Here is a 21604-nt window from a genome sequence, read left to right as displayed (position 1 = left end):
GTTAAAACAAACACACAAATATATATGACGAAGACGCCAACAAAAAGTTTTTGGTATTGATATTACAGTCAGTATATTAAAAATAGTACCGTACTAGTTTTCACATTATATGAAACTTTTCACTCGAATGAAATTGTTTTTTTTCATAGTTCCGATCAGGTTTTCTATACTAACAAGTTAGTATAGAAAGTCCCCGTTCCGATATATTAACAAAATTAGGGATAAATATACCAAATGCAGACATAATTTGTTAATTTAGCAATAACTGCGAATCTGTTGCCAAATCTGTACAAAAATGCATCACCGACATACGTTAGTACAACAACAATGCCTCGGAAATCAAAAGACATTATTAAGTCATGTGACCGTGACGTCATCAACGTTTTTTCATGGTTTACTCCGGTTTCAACACGTGCACCAAGTCATGAGACGGTTAAGAAAACATTGCCGTCTCTACCACAGACATCATAAATCTAGTGATAAAATGTGTATCGTCCACCTAAATGAATAATGATTTTAACAGAAGCCGAGTCGGACAGAACATGAAACATTAATATAAACAACAATTAAAAATTTCTAAGTATACTGTATGTACTAGCAATGACAAAAACGTTTTGTTAGATTTATTTGAATAATGTGTTTTGTTTATTTTGTCGTGTATTTACTATTAACTACAAAAACTTTTGTTGGTGTCTTTGGCAAATAATTTTGTAACTTTTAGTATTAAATTAATTATAGGTCTCTTGTGGACAGTTGTCTCATTGGCAATCATACCACATCTTTTTTATATATACAAAAAACTTTGACAAAGACGCAAAAAATGTTTTTATTGATAGTACATGCGACACTTAAAAATTAAAACAAACATAATAATGAATCTGACAGAAAACTAACTTAAACGTTTGATAGTACATACAGTACATTATAACATAATGCCGAACTACTAATATACACTTTTATACTCTTACAATTTGTTTATTATTTTCAATGATATATCAAAGCAGGTAATACCCTGAATCGGATACAGTTATTTTTTGCACAATTTTGGTTCTTGTTATGTACCACTAGTATTATCCACATTTGTTAAAATGTTAATTGTTGAGTATATTTTTACGTTAATATTTTTGGGGTACGCTGTATGGTTGTACAAATGGAACCCCTATACTATTATTATATTTTAATCTATAATAATGATATTGACTTATATATGAATATATAGTAAGGAAGGCACTAACCACAGCAGGTTTTTCTAACCAAACGAGATTATAACGTATACATTTAACTATGTCAAATCAAAGTCAGAACCGAGTAAATGGTTATTATATTTCAGAGTATTGGGCCATTTATTGTCGATACAACAAAGCCACGGTTTTCTGGCTCTAACATAGATGTTAACTTGATAAACGATTTTTTAATTGCAAACTGGACAGCAGACGCTTTCGAGGATCCAGACGACCCGTATCCAATGTATTTCAAGTATGCCGTTGGTAAGTTATATAAGAAATTATGCCATTTAATCAAAGTTAGGTTAAAGTTAAATGTTAATTGAAACGTTTGGTATTTTAAATTACGATAATTTTAGCATCATATAATTAAATAAAGAAAAAAAAGAAGGACATGCCTAGATGACAATAACACGTATAAGGTAACACTCATAAGGTGATGAAATGCATATAGGACCATGATCATATTAGACAAGGCTAACAGCCAAACATCAGTAATAAAGCACCACATAGAAAAGTAAACATTTATTTAATTACATGCAAATTGCTCCTTTGCGTCATTCAAGTTTCCTGCATACTGAAATATAGAATATGGGTATTATTTGTATTGATATGTCAGCAATTGTACATAGAAAGTACATTAATGATATAAAAGCTACTTATATTTCAAAGGACATAGACCAAACATGTACGACATCCAATCTTTTCAAAATTTACAAATTGGTGGACCATGTAAACGAACCGTACCAGCCACGTGCACAGCCTTATCTGTTTCACATCTGAAATGGTCACTTCATGGTCATCATGACTACTACTTTACCATCAAAGCTACAAATCTGGCAGGTCTATCCGTTATTCAGACATCCCTTAGATATACCCATGATATTCAGTTACCTGCAGAAGGAATAGTTATGGATGTTATACCCACATCAAATCTTCAAAACGAGGCCAAGGTATGATATAAATCGAAGAGAATTTATAAATATTTGTAATGATTTATTTTTGTGGTACTGTAGATTAGTGTTAAAAGCACCTGCGAATATTCCAAACATAAATTTAATATAAGAATTATGTTCAAAAGGACCTTTTTGAATAAATGAGCAATAAGGATATCAGTTTATGCTAAAACTACAGTTTGATTAATAAAAGATCGAACATTTCATGGTTTTTGTCTCCAAATGTGTATTAACCTCCGAATTTAATACATTGTTTCTAAATCATTTGAAAGTGTGCAGTCTCATCATTTTGTGTATATATCTATTCAATTTAAGGATATCGAAGACAGAGATTTCACACCAGAGACAACATCATTGGCAGTGAGATGGACTGGTTTTATACACCCTCACCAACATGTTAATTACAGTGCTTGTATTGGAACAGTTCCCAGTACCTGTGATACCTCGGCAATGAAAACATTGGAGACTTACAGTAGTTACACCTTTAAAGGTCTTAATCTTCAGCCATTTCAGGTACCAAGTAGTCTGCTTATTTCTTGCAAGTATATGTTTTATCAACTTTGCTGTTCAAATTTTATCGATAAGAAGAGAAATAGTAACTTTTTATCAACGGTTTGTTTTATGTATTTTAACTCTAAAAAGTAGGAAAATATGTCATTGATAAAATGTAAATAAATCTATGAAAGGATTTTTCTTCCAATGATGGATATGATATGAAAATTCATGGCTATGAATACCTACAACTATGTTTCATGCTTTATTCTTTTCATATTTATGCATCGTTAACGTCTTGTAGAAATACTATGTGACCCTAGAAGCAGGTACAACAGGCGGTAGTGTAAAAGTCAGTTCAGATGGTATTAGAGTCCTGGATATCCACACAAATTTAACAGGCATTGTTATAAGAGATGGCAACAATTGTTCAGGTAATCTTTATTTTAATGAGTACAATATTAGTTAGAGAAGTACAAAATGTTAAAAACAATGTAAAAAAGACAATAATTGAATAATTGAATCAACTGTTCAATTTCCTTACATATTTTTCCAAAATGAAAAAGGTTAAACTAATTTAATGTCTGAGTAACATATGGTATAAATGTTCATAATAGGAAAATATATTAAAAACCTATATGTCATATTCTTTAATCTATTCTTCAAATTTATTTTAGTGGCACCAGACTTGAAGCTGAGTCATCATAGCAAGGTATGTTCTCAAACTGATCCAGTGAGTAATGAATTATTCATAAAACAGTTACAATTTAATACTTACCAATCAGATTTTCAGGTGCCGATCTCAATCAGAAACCTCGTAAGCATTTGTTTTTGGTATTTTTACAGTTTGAAAATAATTTTGGGTTGATAGAACATTTTTACGGATTTGGCTAAACTTTTTGGACCTTTTAGATTATAGCTCTTCATCTTTTATATTAAGTTTTGGATTTCAATTTTTTTTGGCCACGAGCATCACTGAAGAGACATGTATTGTCGAAATGCGCATCTGGTGCAAGAAAATTAGTACCGTTAATTTTATTTTAGTGCCTATTGCTGATTTAGTGTGTACTATTTTGTTCAGAAAACTTTCTACTGTTGAAAATCACAATTTGACCCTATAACCTGTTTTTGATAATAATATTGCTTCAATAATTTAATGAGGTATATATAACCCACAATTCATATTTATGTATATATATGCACTAAAACTAAAATATTGCGAACTAGATCAAGAGATAGCTATTAACCCAATATTTTGCACAGAGGAGTAATTTACAAATAATGCGTTTATAAAACCATCTTTTCATTGTCATCTGTTAATAAAATTTTAATGAGATTTACTTCAAGTTATACATGTTTTAGTGTTCTATTTGTTGTTTTTCAAGGATACGCGGCCTACTTGTGTAGAGGATGTAGAATTTCAATCTTCAACAACGAGTTTACACGTATATTGGTCGATACCATCAATGTTCACTGAATATTTGAGAGATGCATTTGTTCAACTTGAAGAACGAGTGTTTGGAGGTTTGTTATTATTTACCTTATGCATTGTGTACTCATACTTATTATTGAACTTTAATTTTACTGTAAATTCTTTTTTTTTTTATTTTGAGTCTTTTGAAAAAAAAAAAAAGAGAGTATTAATTCAAATAAACAAAAAAGAACATGTCCGTAGTCACGGTAACAAATCAATATTACTAAAAAATATCTTAGGATATTGTTATATGTGCATTAAAAATACATTTCGGATCCCAATTTTCAAAGAACACAGTAATCATTCTATTCGTTATAGTTAGTTAAAAAAACACTTTGTTTTTCAGAAGAACTATCAAGAATTATATTATTTTTACATTACAATTATTTGTCAAATATGTAAAGAATAAAAATAACATTTGTTTCCCTGTAGTCCGCACAGTCGTTAACAAGGTGTTAAACGCGCATATTTTTCATCTTTTCTATTGAGGTCTAAAGTATTATGTTTTTATTAACAGACATCTGGAAGGAATATAGGAAGTTTCAGTATGTAGGAAAACACCAATATATCACGTTGAGTAATTTAGATTTAGAACCAGGGAAGACCTACAGAGCTGTTGTTAAGTTTTGTGCAGAAGATTTATGTTTCTCACCTGTATACGGCAATGGTATAACTGTGATAGTCAATCCTCCATCCAGTGGTAACATCACTGTTCAACAGGTTGATAAACCAAACCATCACCAGGTAAAATAGCACAAACACAAGCTCAAACACATCATGCAAAAGGATGAGAAGATTTCATAGACGTTGGATATTTGTAGATGTGATAAATAGGTTAAAAGTGTTGAGTGTTTTCTGTTCATGAATACACATTAAAACTAAGCACACTTGTAACTTGTACATGTATAAACTAATAGCACTTTTTTATATTTTGTTCTACATTACTATTTAAACTATATATCAACTATGAAGCACACCAATTACGTCAGATATTTATCATATGGTTGAAAAAAGATTTTCCGAAGCTTTTAGTTTTTTAAATGTTAGCTTAAAAAGTTAGTCAAGAGATAACATAATTTTGTGCACTAAGGCATTCACACAATTACTCTTTCGAAAAAATTAAATTTTGAAATTATTCGACAATACTTTATATGCCCTCATTATCGTTTTCTTTATACACCAATTCACATGTATTTGATTGACTAAAATGATAATGAATAAAAGAAGGAAAAATATATTTCTTATTGTCTGAATGTCTATTTTCGTATAGCTTACAGTAACATTTGAGATGATGTATGACCCTGACATAAAAGACCACACAGAGGCCCAAAGTGTTATACATTATTATGAATGGGCATTAGGAGACAATGTTGGTATTCACACCATATGGAATGAGATTGACAATACTACTGGTGTTGATAAGGAGCATGTAAGTGTTCGTTTGTAATTCTGTCGTAAATGAATGTTTTAGTTTCATACTAAACACAATATTGTTCTTATTTATTCATATAGATATAGGAAGATGTGGTGTGAGTGCCAATGAGACAACTCTCCATACAAATAACAATCTAAAAAGTAAACCATTATAGGTTAAAGTACGGCCTTCACCACGGAGCCTTGGCTCACACCGAACAACAAGCTATAAAGGGCCCCAAAATTACTAGTGTAAAACCATTCAAACGGGAAAACCAACGGTCTAATCTATATAAACAAAACGAGAAACGAGAAACACGTATATATTACATAAACAAACGACAACTACTGTACATCAGATTCCTGACTTAGGACAGGTGCAAACATTTGCAGCGGGATTAAACGTTTTAATGGATCCAAACCTTCTCCCTTTTTCTGAAACAATAGCATAACATCACAACAAAGAAAAACATACGATAAAATATCAATTGGCAGACTTAACTCAATCAAAAAACGTATGATTAAACAATGAACGAATAAATTTGATCTGCGATATCTGTATACAAATGCACAGTTAATTAAATATTAGAGACAAACATTCATGACCAAAAAGCTAACAAACAAATTCAAACGCAGGACATGACTGAGAAATATTTAACCAATCAATGTTAACTTTAGAAAAAAACCGTTTTTTTTTATAATCTTGAAGTTTATACAAATGTTGTAAGAATAAGTGAAAAATTGAAGATATTGTATATTAACGTTCTACTGAAAGAGTAGATAAATAAACCTAACAATATTTAAAACAGTAAAATTGGAAAAAAATTGATCGAATAGTGATTTATGACAGATAATTATTTTGTTCAATTAAAAACCTAAATGCAGCGAAATAGCGCTTATATGTTCAATATTTGACTGAAAAAGAGAGGCAAAGATACCAAAGAACGCCAGTGTGATACCAAAATGTGCAAAGTACCATCATTGACGGTTCCAATTACAATGCAGCAGATGAGTGCTACGACAATCAGTTTAGACTGCATGTACAATGATGTATTCTGGATTAAAAAAATCAATTTCTCAAAGCATAACATTTGTAGTTCAATTCATTTTCATAGTTTTTCGCTACTTGAAACAGAGCGCTATTTAATTATTTTCAATTTCTATTTTACAAACAAGAAAAAAATTCATAAAACTGATCCCTATGTTAAATTAATATATGATGTTTACAGCAGTAAATTAAAGAGATATACAATATTATATCATTCCTGAATACTTCGTCTCGAGTGACATACCCCTGTTGTTACATATTTACCTAGAATCATATCATATAAATGTTTGTTTTGTTTACACATTGTTATCAATATAATGGAATTTTATGCGACTGTTATATAGTTGAGATGTTAAGCTAAATGTAAAAACTTTATCCACCATGTTCTGCAGAAGAAAATGTCTATACCAAAACACAGTTGTTATCCATTCGTTTGATGTGTTTGAGCTTTTGATTTTGCGAAGACTTTCGAAGTTCAGTACTTTTGTGATTTAATTTTGAAAACATACTATACCAAGTTGATTGCAGAGTAGAAGATTTTCTTTATTGTTTGTCATTTGTTAAGACATTGCATAAATGTATAAAGCTCGAACACAAACTTTGAAAAACTAATAGATACATTTAAAATGATGTTGAATTGAAGATTTCATTTTCAGATACAGTTCGTTGTACCTTTAAACAATAGTTTAGATTTTTCAAAATGCCGACAGATATTCATCAGAGGTTACAATAAGGCTGGCATTTGGTCAACAATTTCCACGGAGATTAAAACATGCAAAGTCAATGACGGTGATTCTTTCATTGTATCAAATAGTGTTATTGATGCTATTGGAATACAAGAGAAAACAATGGGTATGTTATCTTTAAACTTACCAGTGTTACTTATTTTTTATGGGGCCCATTAAGAGTTTAATTTAGACCACAATCAAACAAATGCTGAAATATTCAGAAAAAAACCACCTGGTGTACCTGTTTGGGTTCTTATATGTCCTTCCCTTTTCCACTATTCGTCTTTGCGGCTTCCTTATTTAGGGAATTTTTTATTTCTGGCCGAGAAGGCACGTAATTAATTTCATCATTATAAATGCTTAAGATGTGTTATGTTTTATCATACTCTGCTGTACTGTTATATGGGTATACTTACTTAAATGTATATGATTATTTGACTAATTGTTTAAATGTAAATATATTTCACTGATGTGATTGAATATTTGTAATATTTATATTCTATAAGTTATATTGCTTACGAATAAAAGATTATTATTTATTATTATGAAGACAAATCCCAAAAAAAGCGCTTTTGACGCATTACATTTATAAAGTGTTTTCCTTTTTCTAAAGGAAGTAAACTACTAGCATGTTTTGATTTTAAACATACATAAACATATAGTAATCTATTTGCACTTATACATCATGTATTGAATTTGCATTTAGATAAATAATGGTAATCTGATGCTCACTATGTTATTACTTTCATTCACTTAGATGGAACAAAACGTGATGGATACGGGCATGACATTTATCTAGAGGAGAACGGCAGATGGGATGAGTTTGATGTTGACTATACACCGTATAAAAATATTATATCAGGAGTGTGGCCATTATTACGTCACAAGAACTACACATGGGCTGTCATCGACTCTGAGAATTTAGATATTACGAGTTACTATAAAGATGATGCCAAGCTACAATTGAAGGATCCCTGTTCACATCCGGATTCTATTAAATGCGGATTTACAGGTGAACTTCTTCATTCATTTTGTGTCTGGTAGAAAAGTGTCTCATTGTCAATCAAATCGCCTTTTTTATATAATATATAAACGTTATATAATGTTCGTGTAAATTGATTTTGTCAGAACGTAAAATGTAAGAGGTTTTTATGATACAATTTATGGGGGATCGGGACTATGCGACTGCGCATATTTTCACGTATGAATATCCAAGCACAGGAAAAGGTAGTGTCGTAAATTCACTATTATTTTTTTTATTATCTTGATTGATTAAAATGTTAAAATTATTTTTTTTGTCACTAAAACATATCACTGTTATTAAGTGTATCTGTGAAAGGCTCAAAATGACATTTCACCCAATTCCACTATTTTCCTGCCAAAATTTTGGGTATTAATGCAAACTATTTTATTAGTTTTCCTTATCGGTGACCTATAGTTTTTATTTGCTTACTCTTTGAAGCTTTATATCAACTTTTTATATTACAGTTTTGGACCAAGTGTCACAGACAGTTTTTTGAATTAACGCAAAAAATATGTCAACACCTCTATTTTCCCTATCATTTCAGTGACAAACGGTCCCTTTTACATACCTTTTTAAAAGTAATATTTTAGGCTTGAAGTTAAATAGTCTGGAACCTCATTTTTTTCCGACAAATTTGATTCACTCTCTGTAAAGATTAAAATATAAGAAATACAGCACTTCTGACAGAAACATTGAAAAGGCCCTAGCCACCTAAATGGTTATTCAGTTGAGTTTTATTTGAAATTTATCTGGAAATATTAAGTATGTTTACAAAATGCAGCCTTCTTCTAGCTGTTGAATACAAGTTTTGAGTCGGAATATTGTCAAATTTTTGACATTCCGAATTTTTATATATTTTAGACAAAGAATACGTTAACATTATATTCAATGTAAATGAAGAATTAAAACATGGAAAACGATACATAGTTTGTATCCATGCACCAAGGACAGAGATACAGTTCGAGAAGTGGACAGAGGTTTTAGAAGAAACTAACACTTGCAGTGATGGAGTTACGGTTGATTTAACGCCACCTACACCAGGTCACGTGTGGATTGGTATTGATCCCGATAAGAAATATCAGGTAAGAATGTATGGATATTATAACGTTTAATTAATTAAGACGAATTAGAGGCAATAACATTAACGGTACCATTTTTCCTGCACCAGATGCGCATTTCGACAATACATGTCTCTTCAGTGATGCTTTTGGCCAAAATATTTGAAATCCAAATCTATATAAAAGATAAAGAGCTATAATCCAAAAGGTCCAAACAGTATAGCCAAATCCGTGAAAGGAATCAGAGCTTTGCATGAGGGAGATACATTCCTTAATTTATAATAAATTCTAACATTTTGTAACAGCAAATTTTAATAACAAAAAAATCCGTATCTTTATGCCAATACCGAAGTACTGGCTACTGGGCTGGTGATACCCTCGGGGACTAACAGTCCACCAGCAGAGGCATCGACCCAGTGGTAGTAATAACATTAACGATACCAATTTTCCTGCACCAGATGCACGTTTCGACAATACATGTCTCTTCAGTGATGCTCGTGGCCAAAATATTTAAAATCCACAGCTATATAAAAGATGAAGAGCTATAATCCAAACGGTCCAATACTACGACATAAGCGAAAGACAAACAAAGTAAGCAAATCATACTAGAGAACGCTAAATATTGGGCATTACTATCACGGTAAATGGGTTGAAATTAGTTCAGGTGCAGCCGATGGGTTAGTAGTTTTGGCGGAATCATTAAAAACATGGACAATTTACTTATTGCTTTGTTTTGGAAGGGGTTGTGTTGCTAAGCCATTAATTTACTACGTTGTGTTTTGTATACTTTTGTTAGCGGCTTTTCGTATTTATTCAGAGCATTGACAGTTTGTTGTAGACTTATGAGTTTAGTTATCCCTTTGGTATATTTCGTTACTCTTTGAATAAAGCATTACTATTGAGTGAACTGATTTCATGGTAGTTTTAAATCAAATATTCGTGTATACGATGTTTTCAAGTGTCAATCAATGGACTTGTCATAACAGTATTGCTTATAACATGTAAATAGATATGTTAACTAAATTTTTATTTTCTGTTCAAAGTCATCGTCGTCAGATATTTTCGTCAGCTGGGATGCATTTACCGATGTGGAGGAATATAAAAAAACTGTCCATAGTTCGGGAATTAAAGAATATCAAATTGGAATCGGTAAGAAAGCAAACGTTTATATACTCTTATATACAAATCATGCTTGTTATTGGATGGTATAAATAAAGCTCTTTGTCCCAATAGAAAGACATTAGGAAGTAAACGGTTAATTTTACCCTTGGTTTCAACAATTATTTGGATCTACTCTTTCATTTCATGCATAAGCCGGGGTTATTATTTTTGTCTTTAACCAAATACAAGTTGTTGTATAATTTTAATTCCAGGATCAACGAAAGGAGGAACAGATGTATTTCCATATACAATAGTCGGACTTGTTAACCATTACACAATACATGATGTGCGGCTACAGAATGGGCATGAATATTATGCCACTGTTAAAGGTATCAATGAATTTTAAACTGTATCTGCCGATCTTTTTTGTAACCTGTATATTTCAATCTGCCCAAATTTATTGTGTTTAAAAAAAAATGAAATGGTATTCATGGTAATAAAATGTAGGATGTTCGTTTTTAAAACTTCTTACCTTTAAACACTGCAACACATGCCTATTACAAATACTTGGTTTTCATCATGTCATTTGATAAAAGTTTCACGAACATGCTTAAAATACATGTACAGAAACTACAACAGATATATAATATAATTAACACTTATTTATCCAACCTTTCACCGCAAAAACACACAATATATATAAAACAAACAACAACTATGACATATATATATATATATATATATATATATATATATATATATATATATATATATATATATATATATATATATATATATATATATATATTTTGCATTAACCTTGTATCTATATCACTCTTAGATCCAGTGGACATGTATATTGTATGGTTTGTCACTTGTTTAGACTTGTTTGTAAAATATACTTATTTCTAGTGACTGTATAATGAAATGAATCATGATCCTATATGATATATAAAATTTGTTGAGTTAGATTGCTGACAAATAATAAATACATTGTGTATGAAAATAATAATATAACATCTACACACGCTTAAAAACACGTGTCTCATGTCTATCTCTAGATTCACCTTCCGTGACAAGGTAACACTACGACTATTGAAGTTATATTTTTATATAGCGGATGTGGTCGAGTGGTCTAGAGCGCTGGACATGAGGCTAAGCGAATGGTGCTGTAGTGTATCAAAGGTGTGAGTTCGAATCCCGCTGAGGGACGGACAAAAATTTGTCAGTATAAAATCTAACTCTAACACTGTTTGGTGTAATTTTCAGACTTATATAAATATTTGCATTAACCTTGTATCTATATCACTCTTAGATCCAGTGGACATGTATATTGTATGGTTTGTCACTTGTTTAGACTTGTTTGTAAAATATACTTATTTCTAGTGACTGTATAATGAAATGAATCATGATCCTATATGATATATAAAATTTGTTCAGTTAGATTGCTGACAAATAATAAATACATTGTGTATGAAAATAATAATATAACATCTACACACGCTTAAAAACACGTGTCTCATGTCTATCTCTAGATTCACCTTCCGTGACAAGGTAACACTACGACTATTGAAGTTATATTTTTATATAGCGGATGTGGTCGAGTGGTCTAGAGCGCTGGACATGAGGCTAAGCGAATGGTGCTGTAGTGTATCAAAGGTGTGAGTTCGAATCCCGCTGAGGGACGGACAAAAATTTGTCAGTATAAAATCTAACTCTAACACTGTTTGGTGTAATTTTCAGACTTATATATATATATATATATATATATAGAACCAACCTGACATGCAAAGGTCATAGTCAGATATGAAATGATTTCGAGCTTTAATTTTTGCCATCGAACTGTCTTTACGGGATACTTATCCTTTTTATTCATATTTTAACACAGAACTTTTTTATAAATACAATCCTACGATTATAATGTAAATTCAGTTTCTTTTGTATTTCAGCACTCGACTTTGCAACTCGAAGTGCAATAGCAGATTCACATCCAGTGAAAATTGACGCTACACCGCCAGAAAAGTCTGACAAACCAATAACTATTGAAGGGCGGCATATGTCTGATATGAGTGAAATCAATGCTTGGTATATAAATTTCAAAACCTCTTATCACGGTTGATGTAACTTTTAAATCTTGTATGCACTTAACTCGTTCAATTGTGACTACACAAAATCTTACAAAATATACTTTTTGGTCAATATCTATAAAGTTGTGACTTTTATCACGTTTCTCTTAAATCAAATAATAAAATGATTTATTGAGCAATACAAAGACGATTAAACTTTATAAATGATATTTTCGTACCAAAAGGGGATTTATTTTTATCAGAAAATGTTTATGTCCATTGACATCCAAAACGTCAATACAAAAACTACTAACCAAACATACAATTTTAATATATTAATTTTATATAAGAAGAGAGATGTATATAAATATTTTTTTCTAAATATTTGTAGAAAATTTAATATGAAAATGGAGGTGTGTGATTCATAGCAATCTATATCTTTTGCTTTGCATTGCATTCTGAAACTGTTATGGTCTAATCTTGAATACATTTTACATTGCAGTTGGAGAGATGTCTTTTTAGATAAAGATAGTGGAATTGACCATTACCTATGGTCAGTAGGATCTCATCCTGGACATGACGATATTATACCATTTACAAAGACAACACTAGATTGTGGGGTATCAGCTGAAGATTCAAACATTAATATACATGAAGGTCATGCTTACTTTATTACCGTTAAGGTAAATTATATTATATCTGTTGTACAATAAAGGTATAATTTATAATGATTAGTGCTACCTTGCTATATAGACAGAATATTTCTCGTGCTTAAACGTATCATGCAACGGGTTCAAAATATCTTGGAAATCATAAATTCGGTTTTATTCAACAAATAAAACAAAAACGAAAAATATCCACGAAAAATATGATAACGAAAACGTAATCGCGATGGCCTGTTACTTATGTTATAGTGTGTGATAACATTGTGTGAGGGAATTCGACGTTTGATGTACCACTGTTCACTCCAGTGCAATTTATGACAATACCACTGCATCAATCAGAATTATTTTTTTTTTGCAGTGTTTTAAGAAATGATTTTGCTTTGTTGTTGCGTATTATTTGTGAAACATTCAATGTTTTAAAAAGGCGAATTTTCTTTATAAAGTCAATGATTATGTTGACTTTTGAAGGCCAAACTTTCTACAGCCTTATATACGCTAATGTAAGATCCAAAAACTATACCAATACATAACGACATGTTTATGAAATTATAACAAATCTATTGGTTAACAAATTTTTACTCGTTATTGCAAAATAATGAACTTGATATATCTGACATTTTCTCCCTACCCAGTTTACCTCTATACATTTTTATGATGTGGACTGGTCATTGTTATTGAATCGTAGGCAATTTGATTGGATTAAGTTGTTATTAGTTTACCTTCAAACTTGTTTATGCTTTTCATACATGACTAATATTGATTAATTAGAACGTGCATGAATGTGTACGGTAACTAAAATGACCTTCAAACTGGACACTGGACGAGTCAATATTATGTTTTATCAATGAAAGTTAAGGTATGAAAGGTAAGAATTGCCACTTATTCGATTTTCACAAAATTTTCGGAATATACAGTTGAAAGGTTATTTTTTAAAAGCCTATTGTGAAGAGTAAAAAGAAAGTTTACAAATAATACGTTTTGTTCCACTAAACAAGTCATTTTTGTAAGAGAAATACCGAAATATATTTTACGCACGACTACGGCAGGTAAAATTATTATTTATCATAATAAAAAAAACATTTTTCAGTCTCATTGGAATATTTTGATTACTATTAATCCCAAACTTAAGAAGTAAGTAACTAAAATCAAAATATGTCCGATCTGCCTATTTCTGCACATCAAAAGTCAATACGATCGTTTTAAAGTCAATTTCGTCTACCTCACAAAATCTTGTTAGGTACTATAGTATATGATATTTACTTATGAGATACTGAACTACATGCTTTTAAACTGGCTCGGTATGTTGGTGTCTATGATTAATGTTCAAACGTGATACTGAATTTATAATTTGTATTAATGTTAGGCTGTTAACAGAGCAAACCTTATCAGCACAGCGTCGTCTTGGGCTTACATATATGACATGTCACCACCAGTGGCTGGTCATGTATACGATGGTAGTGTTGAATCAGCTCTGTCATATATGAAGGACAGAGATTATCAAACAGATGTGAAGACACTGTCTGCCTACTGGGAAGGTTTTTACGATCCACATTCTACCATCAAGTCATATTATGTCAGCATCGGAACCTGTTCGGAATGTGAAGACTTATTAATCAACCAGGATATCGGAATAACATATAGTAAGTTTAAATTTTTACGACAAACACTATAAAAGTAAATATTTATCAATGTGTCCTATAATTGATATAAGAAAACAAATGTTTCCTTATAGTTATAAAGTTCATTGCAGATGTATTTTCTTTTTATCTATATCAGTAAATATAATACTATAGGATGCTGATATGTATAGCATGCTGATATGTATAGCATGCTGATATGTATAGCATGCTGACATGTATAGCATGCTGACATGCTTAAATGGATTTTACAAAATGAAACTGGTTTCACTCAAAGGAATTATCGATATACTGGAAAATTAGTTCATATTTAGGATAAGAATATCGTTTTTGCATGTTTAGCAGGACAGAGTTAATAAGAACCGTTAACTCTAATGAAGATCCAATGAAATTTATTTGGTTTAGAATACATGGTTGTTATAAAGGACATGTGTCTTGTGCACACACATGTTAATCGATATACGAATGTATCGTGCACTTGCATGAACAAATCCGTGCTTGGTATTTCTAAATATATAAATAATATGTGTGGTTACAAATGTACGATAACAAAAAACCACTGATCGTTGACGTAAAAAAATCGTAACACTTGACCCCGAAAATATCTGCTCTACACTCGTACCATACCTCGAAAATGCTTTTGTTTGCACATGCCATAAGTAAGAATTCCATCTTAGTCACATCAATGTGTGAGCAAAACAAACAGACATCATGTTGTGACGTTACACTATTGCTTCAGCTAAATACGAATGTTGGTACCGAACCCTCTGCGTGGCTTTGCATCTGTCATAAGTCAGGAATCTGATGTTAAATAGTTGGGCTTCTATAGATACTAACGCGATTGTTTTCTTATTTGTTAGATTACACCTTATGTCATATGCATTTGGGATCAGGCATTCGATACTATACTACTATCACAGCATGTAATACAGCTGACATGTGTACATCTGTGACGTCAGATGGTGTTGTTATTGACAACAGCCCACCAACACAAGGAATAGTACTAGATGGTGTAGATGTGTATGACTTAGAATATCAGTCATTGAGGTAAAAACAGCATGATTCAAATATATAAACCTCGAAAAACACTTTGTAGTTAAACGTATTGAGAGAAACCGTTTATATAGTTTCGTTTGCATGCATATTCAGGTTAAGGAGAAGGCACACATATTAGATGTGCCAAAAAGTATTTTCATAAGAAATTGATTTAATGTTGTAATTGTTCACATCACATCTACACGAGTTGTTATACAAATCAACTAGGTTTAGTGAGCCCTGGGTTTTAATGACGTTCATTTACTCAAGTTGAACTTTTCTACATAGCATAATATTGGTAAATTTGTTTGTCTATTTGAATGTTTTTCCAAGTGATGGTATTCTCTGTTTATCTATAAACTTATTTTAGACTCTTGATAAATTTTATGTTGTTATATTTTAAAATATTAAATATTTTCGTAATGTCAAACGGTGAGCAGATGCTTATAGAAATTAACAACTTCTAATATTAATATTTCAATTCTGTTATAGGCGTTACCTTTCTGCTAGATGGTACGGATTTACGGACCCACAGTCGGGTATAGACAGATTCTCATGGAGAGCTGGAACGAAGCCAGGTCAGGATGATATAGTAAAATCAACACACTTACCACAGACTGATCTTCTAGTTGAACCAGATCTACCACAGAAACTGCCATTAGGACAGCGTATTTACATTACAATAAAAGCGTACAATAAAGCAGGTATTATTAAAATGATATAATTTCATTTGTTTTAGAAATCAATGTGAGCTGTCATATTTACATTACTTTTTTTAAACGTTTACTATCAGAGTTTAAGTGAATACATTAACATTGAAGAATTCGATGTGAGAAACAATATTTTGTTTATGAAGATTAAAACCATAGTGTATTATTAAGATTAAAATTATTAAATCATAAAATCAATATGTTTGTTTTTGTTGGTATTTTTGATATGTTCTTTTACATCCTTTGATTTCTATTATTTGGATATTAACCCTAATCAAGGTGAATTCAGAAAGGAGATTTGGATAAAAAAACAATTTATAAAGTGATGTTTTCTTTTTGGTTATGTCTGAGTCTGTTGTCTCACATTTATAGGATTAACTACGGAGGCTACATCAAACGGGTTCTACATTGATAATTCACCACCATCAATAAAAGTTAAACCGTACTTATCTGCCGATGTTGGTTCAATAAAAGATACTTCAGTTGTATTTAGGAGTACTATTAAAATCCAGTGGGAGGTAGAAGACAAAGAATCATTCATACAGCGCCAGTATCTATCTATTGCATCACATAAAGGAGGAGAGTTTAATACATCATCAACGGAGGTAACAAACATACTAAGTATATACCCATTGATGGCCTTACAGTGGGTTTTGTTCCATGGTAGCGTAGTTTGTCTCTTTGGCACTACAAAGACGGTAACACAGAAAATAGATAAAAGAATAAAAACCTTTTTAATTAGAGAAAATGTGTAAAGATTTAAAAGAAAACAGTTAATAAATCATACTGTAACGTTGTATCTGACATATCTCACTTTAATTTAATCCTTCATGATAAAACCCTTGATTGTACAAAATATATACTAGTTTATTCTTACATTGTTTCATATGGGAAAAACACATATTTACATTTGCAACTCATTCGACTGATTTTTCGATCTTTTATATAGTTAAATGGTATAGTGAGAGAGTATACATTTTCACAACTTGATTTGCATGATGGTGGGAATTATACAATAAAACTTATAGTTTGTAATGGTGCCAAAGTATGTGTTGAAGACGAATCTAGAGGAATCATGGTAGACAGTTCACCACCTACACCAGGTAATCATTATAAGATGAGAATCAACCCAAGGACTTAAGCTTTGCACTGTTTTCTTGATAATGGTGAAAAAGATATTTGTTTAGTTGTAAAAATGAGACAAGACTAAGAAGTAATTGTAACTAACAAAATCATTTAGTGTATGAACATATCCAATAAGTGGATACGCCATAGAAATTTTGAACTTATGAATAATTCAGAAGAGAATGTCTTATGACTGATGCATGCAGTAAGTGTGGAAAAGCATGGGTTCGATTAATGTTCAAATGTGTAAAATAAAAGTATATATTTCTACCGATAAACTTTTATTAACTGTTGAAGACGATGTTTCTTCACATTTCATCGATAAATGGACTACCGTTTTAACACACAAATCTGTTACAAGGACGACCAGTTGTTGCAATGCAACATTTAGTATGAGATTACTCTCTAAAAGTAATTCCCAAAACTACTGAACTCCGAGGAAAATTCAAAACGGAAAGTCCCTAATCAAATGGCAAAATCAAATGATAAAACACATCAAACGAAAGAACAACAACTGTCATATTCCGGACTTGGTACAGGAATTTTTCAAATGTAGAAACTGGTACCTAAATCTCAATCTCAGTTCAGAAAATTGTTTTCATCCATCTAATATGAAGCAATTATAAGTATACATGCAACATATACATCATGTTCCTTACATATGTAAATATTGTACATGAAATCAAATGAAAAAAATGAATCATAGTTGAAATTGTAAAGCAGTTCAATTCATACAGCATGTAGTTTTGTTAAATGAAAGTCTTTGAATGACCTTTTACCACATCGATCAAACGTATTGATGGAAATATTTGAAAGAAAATTTATAGTATAGGGTAGACATGTGTTTTCTGCTCTATGGTCGGGTTGTTGTCTCTTTCACACATTCCCCATTTCAAGTTTCAATTTTAAAGGCATGTTTGCTATAAGAACTGACCATGCAGCAAATCTACATCGTCATGTTAATGGTTGGATGACTTGGTCAAGATATAAACTGTGGGTATCATGGTTAGGTTTTACAGACCTTCATACTGGAATCGAAAAGTACTCTGTATCTATCGGTAGCAAGTACATGATGGATGATTTTAACAAGGTAAGAATTGTTCTGATGATTGAATATGTATTCAAGCCTTCATAAATACATGTGTCATACCGAAGCCGTTCAATTATTGGTTTCTTTTAAACATTTCTCTCTGAATATGTATCATCATATCTGTAAAAGAACAAAAGACATAAAATATAAAAAAAAATGGAAAATAAACATTCATAAACATGTAAATATATAAAATTACAAAATAGCAACTCCTTACAACTATGGAAGACCCATAATTTGAAACTATCTTAACTGAAAAAAATGAAAATAAAAAGTTTGGAAAATTAGTATTTTTAAACTAAATATAACAAATAATTGAAAAGCATTTTATCGGTCATCTGTAATTGACCGGGACAGTATATTTGATTGCGTTAATTTGTGTTCATATTGTAGATATCTGGTTCACCACAAGAGTTCTTGCACAATCAGTCAGGAATTGATAAGCATGATGAAGGCTTTGTTCAGACATTTGAAGTTGATACGAAAAATCTGGCCAAGTTTGAAAACGTGTTTGTTAGCGTTTGGGCTGTAAACCAGGTAACAGGTTTATCACTTTATGTGTATGGAATAATACTGTGAATTGATGATAATGCAACGCACATACAGAAATTAAGAACCGATAATCAGTAAAACGTATAGAAAACATTTTGCATAATATTGAACCATTTCAGATTAATTCTTTTTCCTTACATACCAACAGTTAAAAGTTTTTATTTGGTAGGAAATACATCCTTGGAATAAAGAGAGATGTGTATCTCCGAAATAGATTCCCTTCAACAAAATACAAGATTCTTACAAGGCAACCATGGTTAAAGCATTATTTTATTCATTGTATTAGGTAATGTGTGATAAACGTCAGTGACACAGCATCTCGACAACAACAATATCAATTCATCGAAAAATACATGTTAAATAATTGATGCTATGTTAGCGTCAATATAATTGCTTAAAATCTGATGAAATTATTTGCATTTTTGACAGATTGGATTACAAAGTAAAATGATTCATTCTCAATTTAAACTTGTACCTGGAGGTTCACTAGAATTGATAAGGAGATGTGCAGCGGTCACGTGTCAAGGACATTGTGTGTGTGCTGCTCAAGGTCAACGATGCACAAAAAGATCATGCCATGATGTTACTAAAGGTATATACGAAATAGGATTATGTCTACTTTATTTATTTCTCTGCCCAATACGTCCGCCCTTTTTTAACTGCAAACTACACATACTTAATTTTTCCAATACTACATAACATACAGATGTATATGTATACCGATTATTCTAACGTTTTGTTGTCCCAATTCGTATTCAAAAAAATATAACTAGTGGGAAACAGTCTTTGAACATCAGATTCCTGAAACACATAAGTCGAAAACAAACTGACAACGTCATTGTCAAAACAAGAAAAACGACCAAAAGAGAAACAGACAAACAAAAGTACACAAATCACAACATAGAACTCTAAAAATGGAGCATCACGAACCGCACCAAATTCTTGGGACGATCTCTTTTGCCCTTCAGGATAAGCAGATCCTACTTCACGAGTGGAACCCGTTGTGTTATAAACTTGTGTTATAAGCTTTAAGGTTAAATATGTGCATTAACAGGAAACTTCGGAGCGATATTGTTTAATTTATATGTTTTAATATTAAGTTGTCTTTATATACAATTGAGTTTTGCAAATGGCTTTCCCGTGTAATGAGTAGTTACATATTGCCTTTGCTCTGTGAAAAATGTGAAGAACTATTCAGTGAAATTTGCAAGAGTGAATAAACATTTTTACAAGTGTTGGTCGGTCAGTTATTCATCATTACAAATAGACTAAAATATAAAAAAAAACCGGAGATGTGGTCTGATTGCAATAATTAACAAGAGATCATAGAACTTGGATATACAATATTATAGGCTACCATACCATCTTAAACAATGGGAAAACCAAAATGTTTAATCGGCTGCAAAAGGCCCTGACATGAACAATATGTTATTATTTATAAGATAAATATGACGAATATGAATATGGAACACAGTAACCAACTGAATTATTTTCTTCATTTTATTTAACTTTGAAATACATATTTCATTTCTCCGGTTAGAAAATTTAATAATGTCAATCAGTCCATGAAATACAAAACAAATTCATGTATAAGGTCTTTTTAAATAATATAGTAACCAACCTGTTTTTCTTTAGCAAACAACAACAACCTACTTGGCATATACGACATAACAAATATCCAGGAGTCTTCTCCTTTTACTGACATAAAGTACACGCCATCAAATGTCGCTCTGGCTGCCAAATGGCATGTTATACAAGCCCAGGGATTGAGGCCTCTGTGGTAAGTGTTTTGGGGTCAACATTTTAATTCAATTACTTCATATTTCAATAGCGGAAATGACTTTTATAGATCTGTCAGAAAATCTTGGTGTCTTGGGAATAGATAAACGATTGGTTAGATAATCGATAACTTAAACTACATATAATACGCATGTCTTGAATTGCGGGTCGGGTTTTGATATCTAACCACTGAACTCACTCGTATTTATCTTGATCACCCTTAGATACAAAACGTTTTGAATACTGTTATCACTTTAGAAATTACTGTATATACAATGGTATCTTCAAGATTCCTTCCATTCGTCGTAATTAACGAATTTACTTCACGAGATAAATAAATCATATAGTAAATGACATGCTTCAATTTAAAATTGTTTGTATTTCATATTTTAGTTGTTGTACTACAGTTGTGTGATGTCTATTAAACA

General features: G+C 31.2%; 1 protein-coding gene across 1 annotated transcript in view; it reads left to right on the top strand.

Moving 5' to 3' along the window:
* LOC139482932 (uncharacterized) overlaps positions 1 to 21604 on the top strand; it is a 45574-nt gene that overhangs the window by 7583 nt on the left and 16387 nt on the right. The window contains exons 7-30 of the mRNA XM_071266960.1: positions 1331 to 1487; positions 1896 to 2176; positions 2495 to 2692; positions 2976 to 3105; positions 3349 to 3383; positions 4057 to 4195; positions 4663 to 4889; positions 5416 to 5574; positions 7263 to 7458; positions 8092 to 8346; positions 9220 to 9440; positions 10460 to 10565; positions 10790 to 10906; positions 12467 to 12602; positions 13086 to 13266; positions 14612 to 14888; positions 15746 to 15932; positions 16413 to 16624; positions 17003 to 17235; positions 17580 to 17733; positions 18667 to 18845; positions 19239 to 19382; positions 19827 to 19989; positions 21033 to 21177. Coding sequence (XP_071123061.1) covers positions 1331 to 1487; positions 1896 to 2176; positions 2495 to 2692; positions 2976 to 3105; positions 3349 to 3383; positions 4057 to 4195; positions 4663 to 4889; positions 5416 to 5574; positions 7263 to 7458; positions 8092 to 8346; positions 9220 to 9440; positions 10460 to 10565; positions 10790 to 10906; positions 12467 to 12602; positions 13086 to 13266; positions 14612 to 14888; positions 15746 to 15932; positions 16413 to 16624; positions 17003 to 17235; positions 17580 to 17733; positions 18667 to 18845; positions 19239 to 19382; positions 19827 to 19989; positions 21033 to 21177 — 4232 coding nt within the window. The remainder of the gene's footprint in view (positions 1 to 1330; positions 1488 to 1895; positions 2177 to 2494; positions 2693 to 2975; positions 3106 to 3348; positions 3384 to 4056; positions 4196 to 4662; positions 4890 to 5415; positions 5575 to 7262; positions 7459 to 8091; positions 8347 to 9219; positions 9441 to 10459; positions 10566 to 10789; positions 10907 to 12466; positions 12603 to 13085; positions 13267 to 14611; positions 14889 to 15745; positions 15933 to 16412; positions 16625 to 17002; positions 17236 to 17579; positions 17734 to 18666; positions 18846 to 19238; positions 19383 to 19826; positions 19990 to 21032; positions 21178 to 21604) is intronic.

This window comes from Mytilus edulis, chromosome 7 (assembly GCF_963676685.1).
Source record: "Mytilus edulis chromosome 7, xbMytEdul2.2, whole genome shotgun sequence".
Taxonomy (NCBI): Eukaryota; Metazoa; Mollusca; class Bivalvia; order Mytilida; family Mytilidae; genus Mytilus; species Mytilus edulis.
The sequence above is the reverse complement of the archived record's forward strand: the minus strand, read 5'-3'. Positions and strand labels throughout refer to the sequence as shown.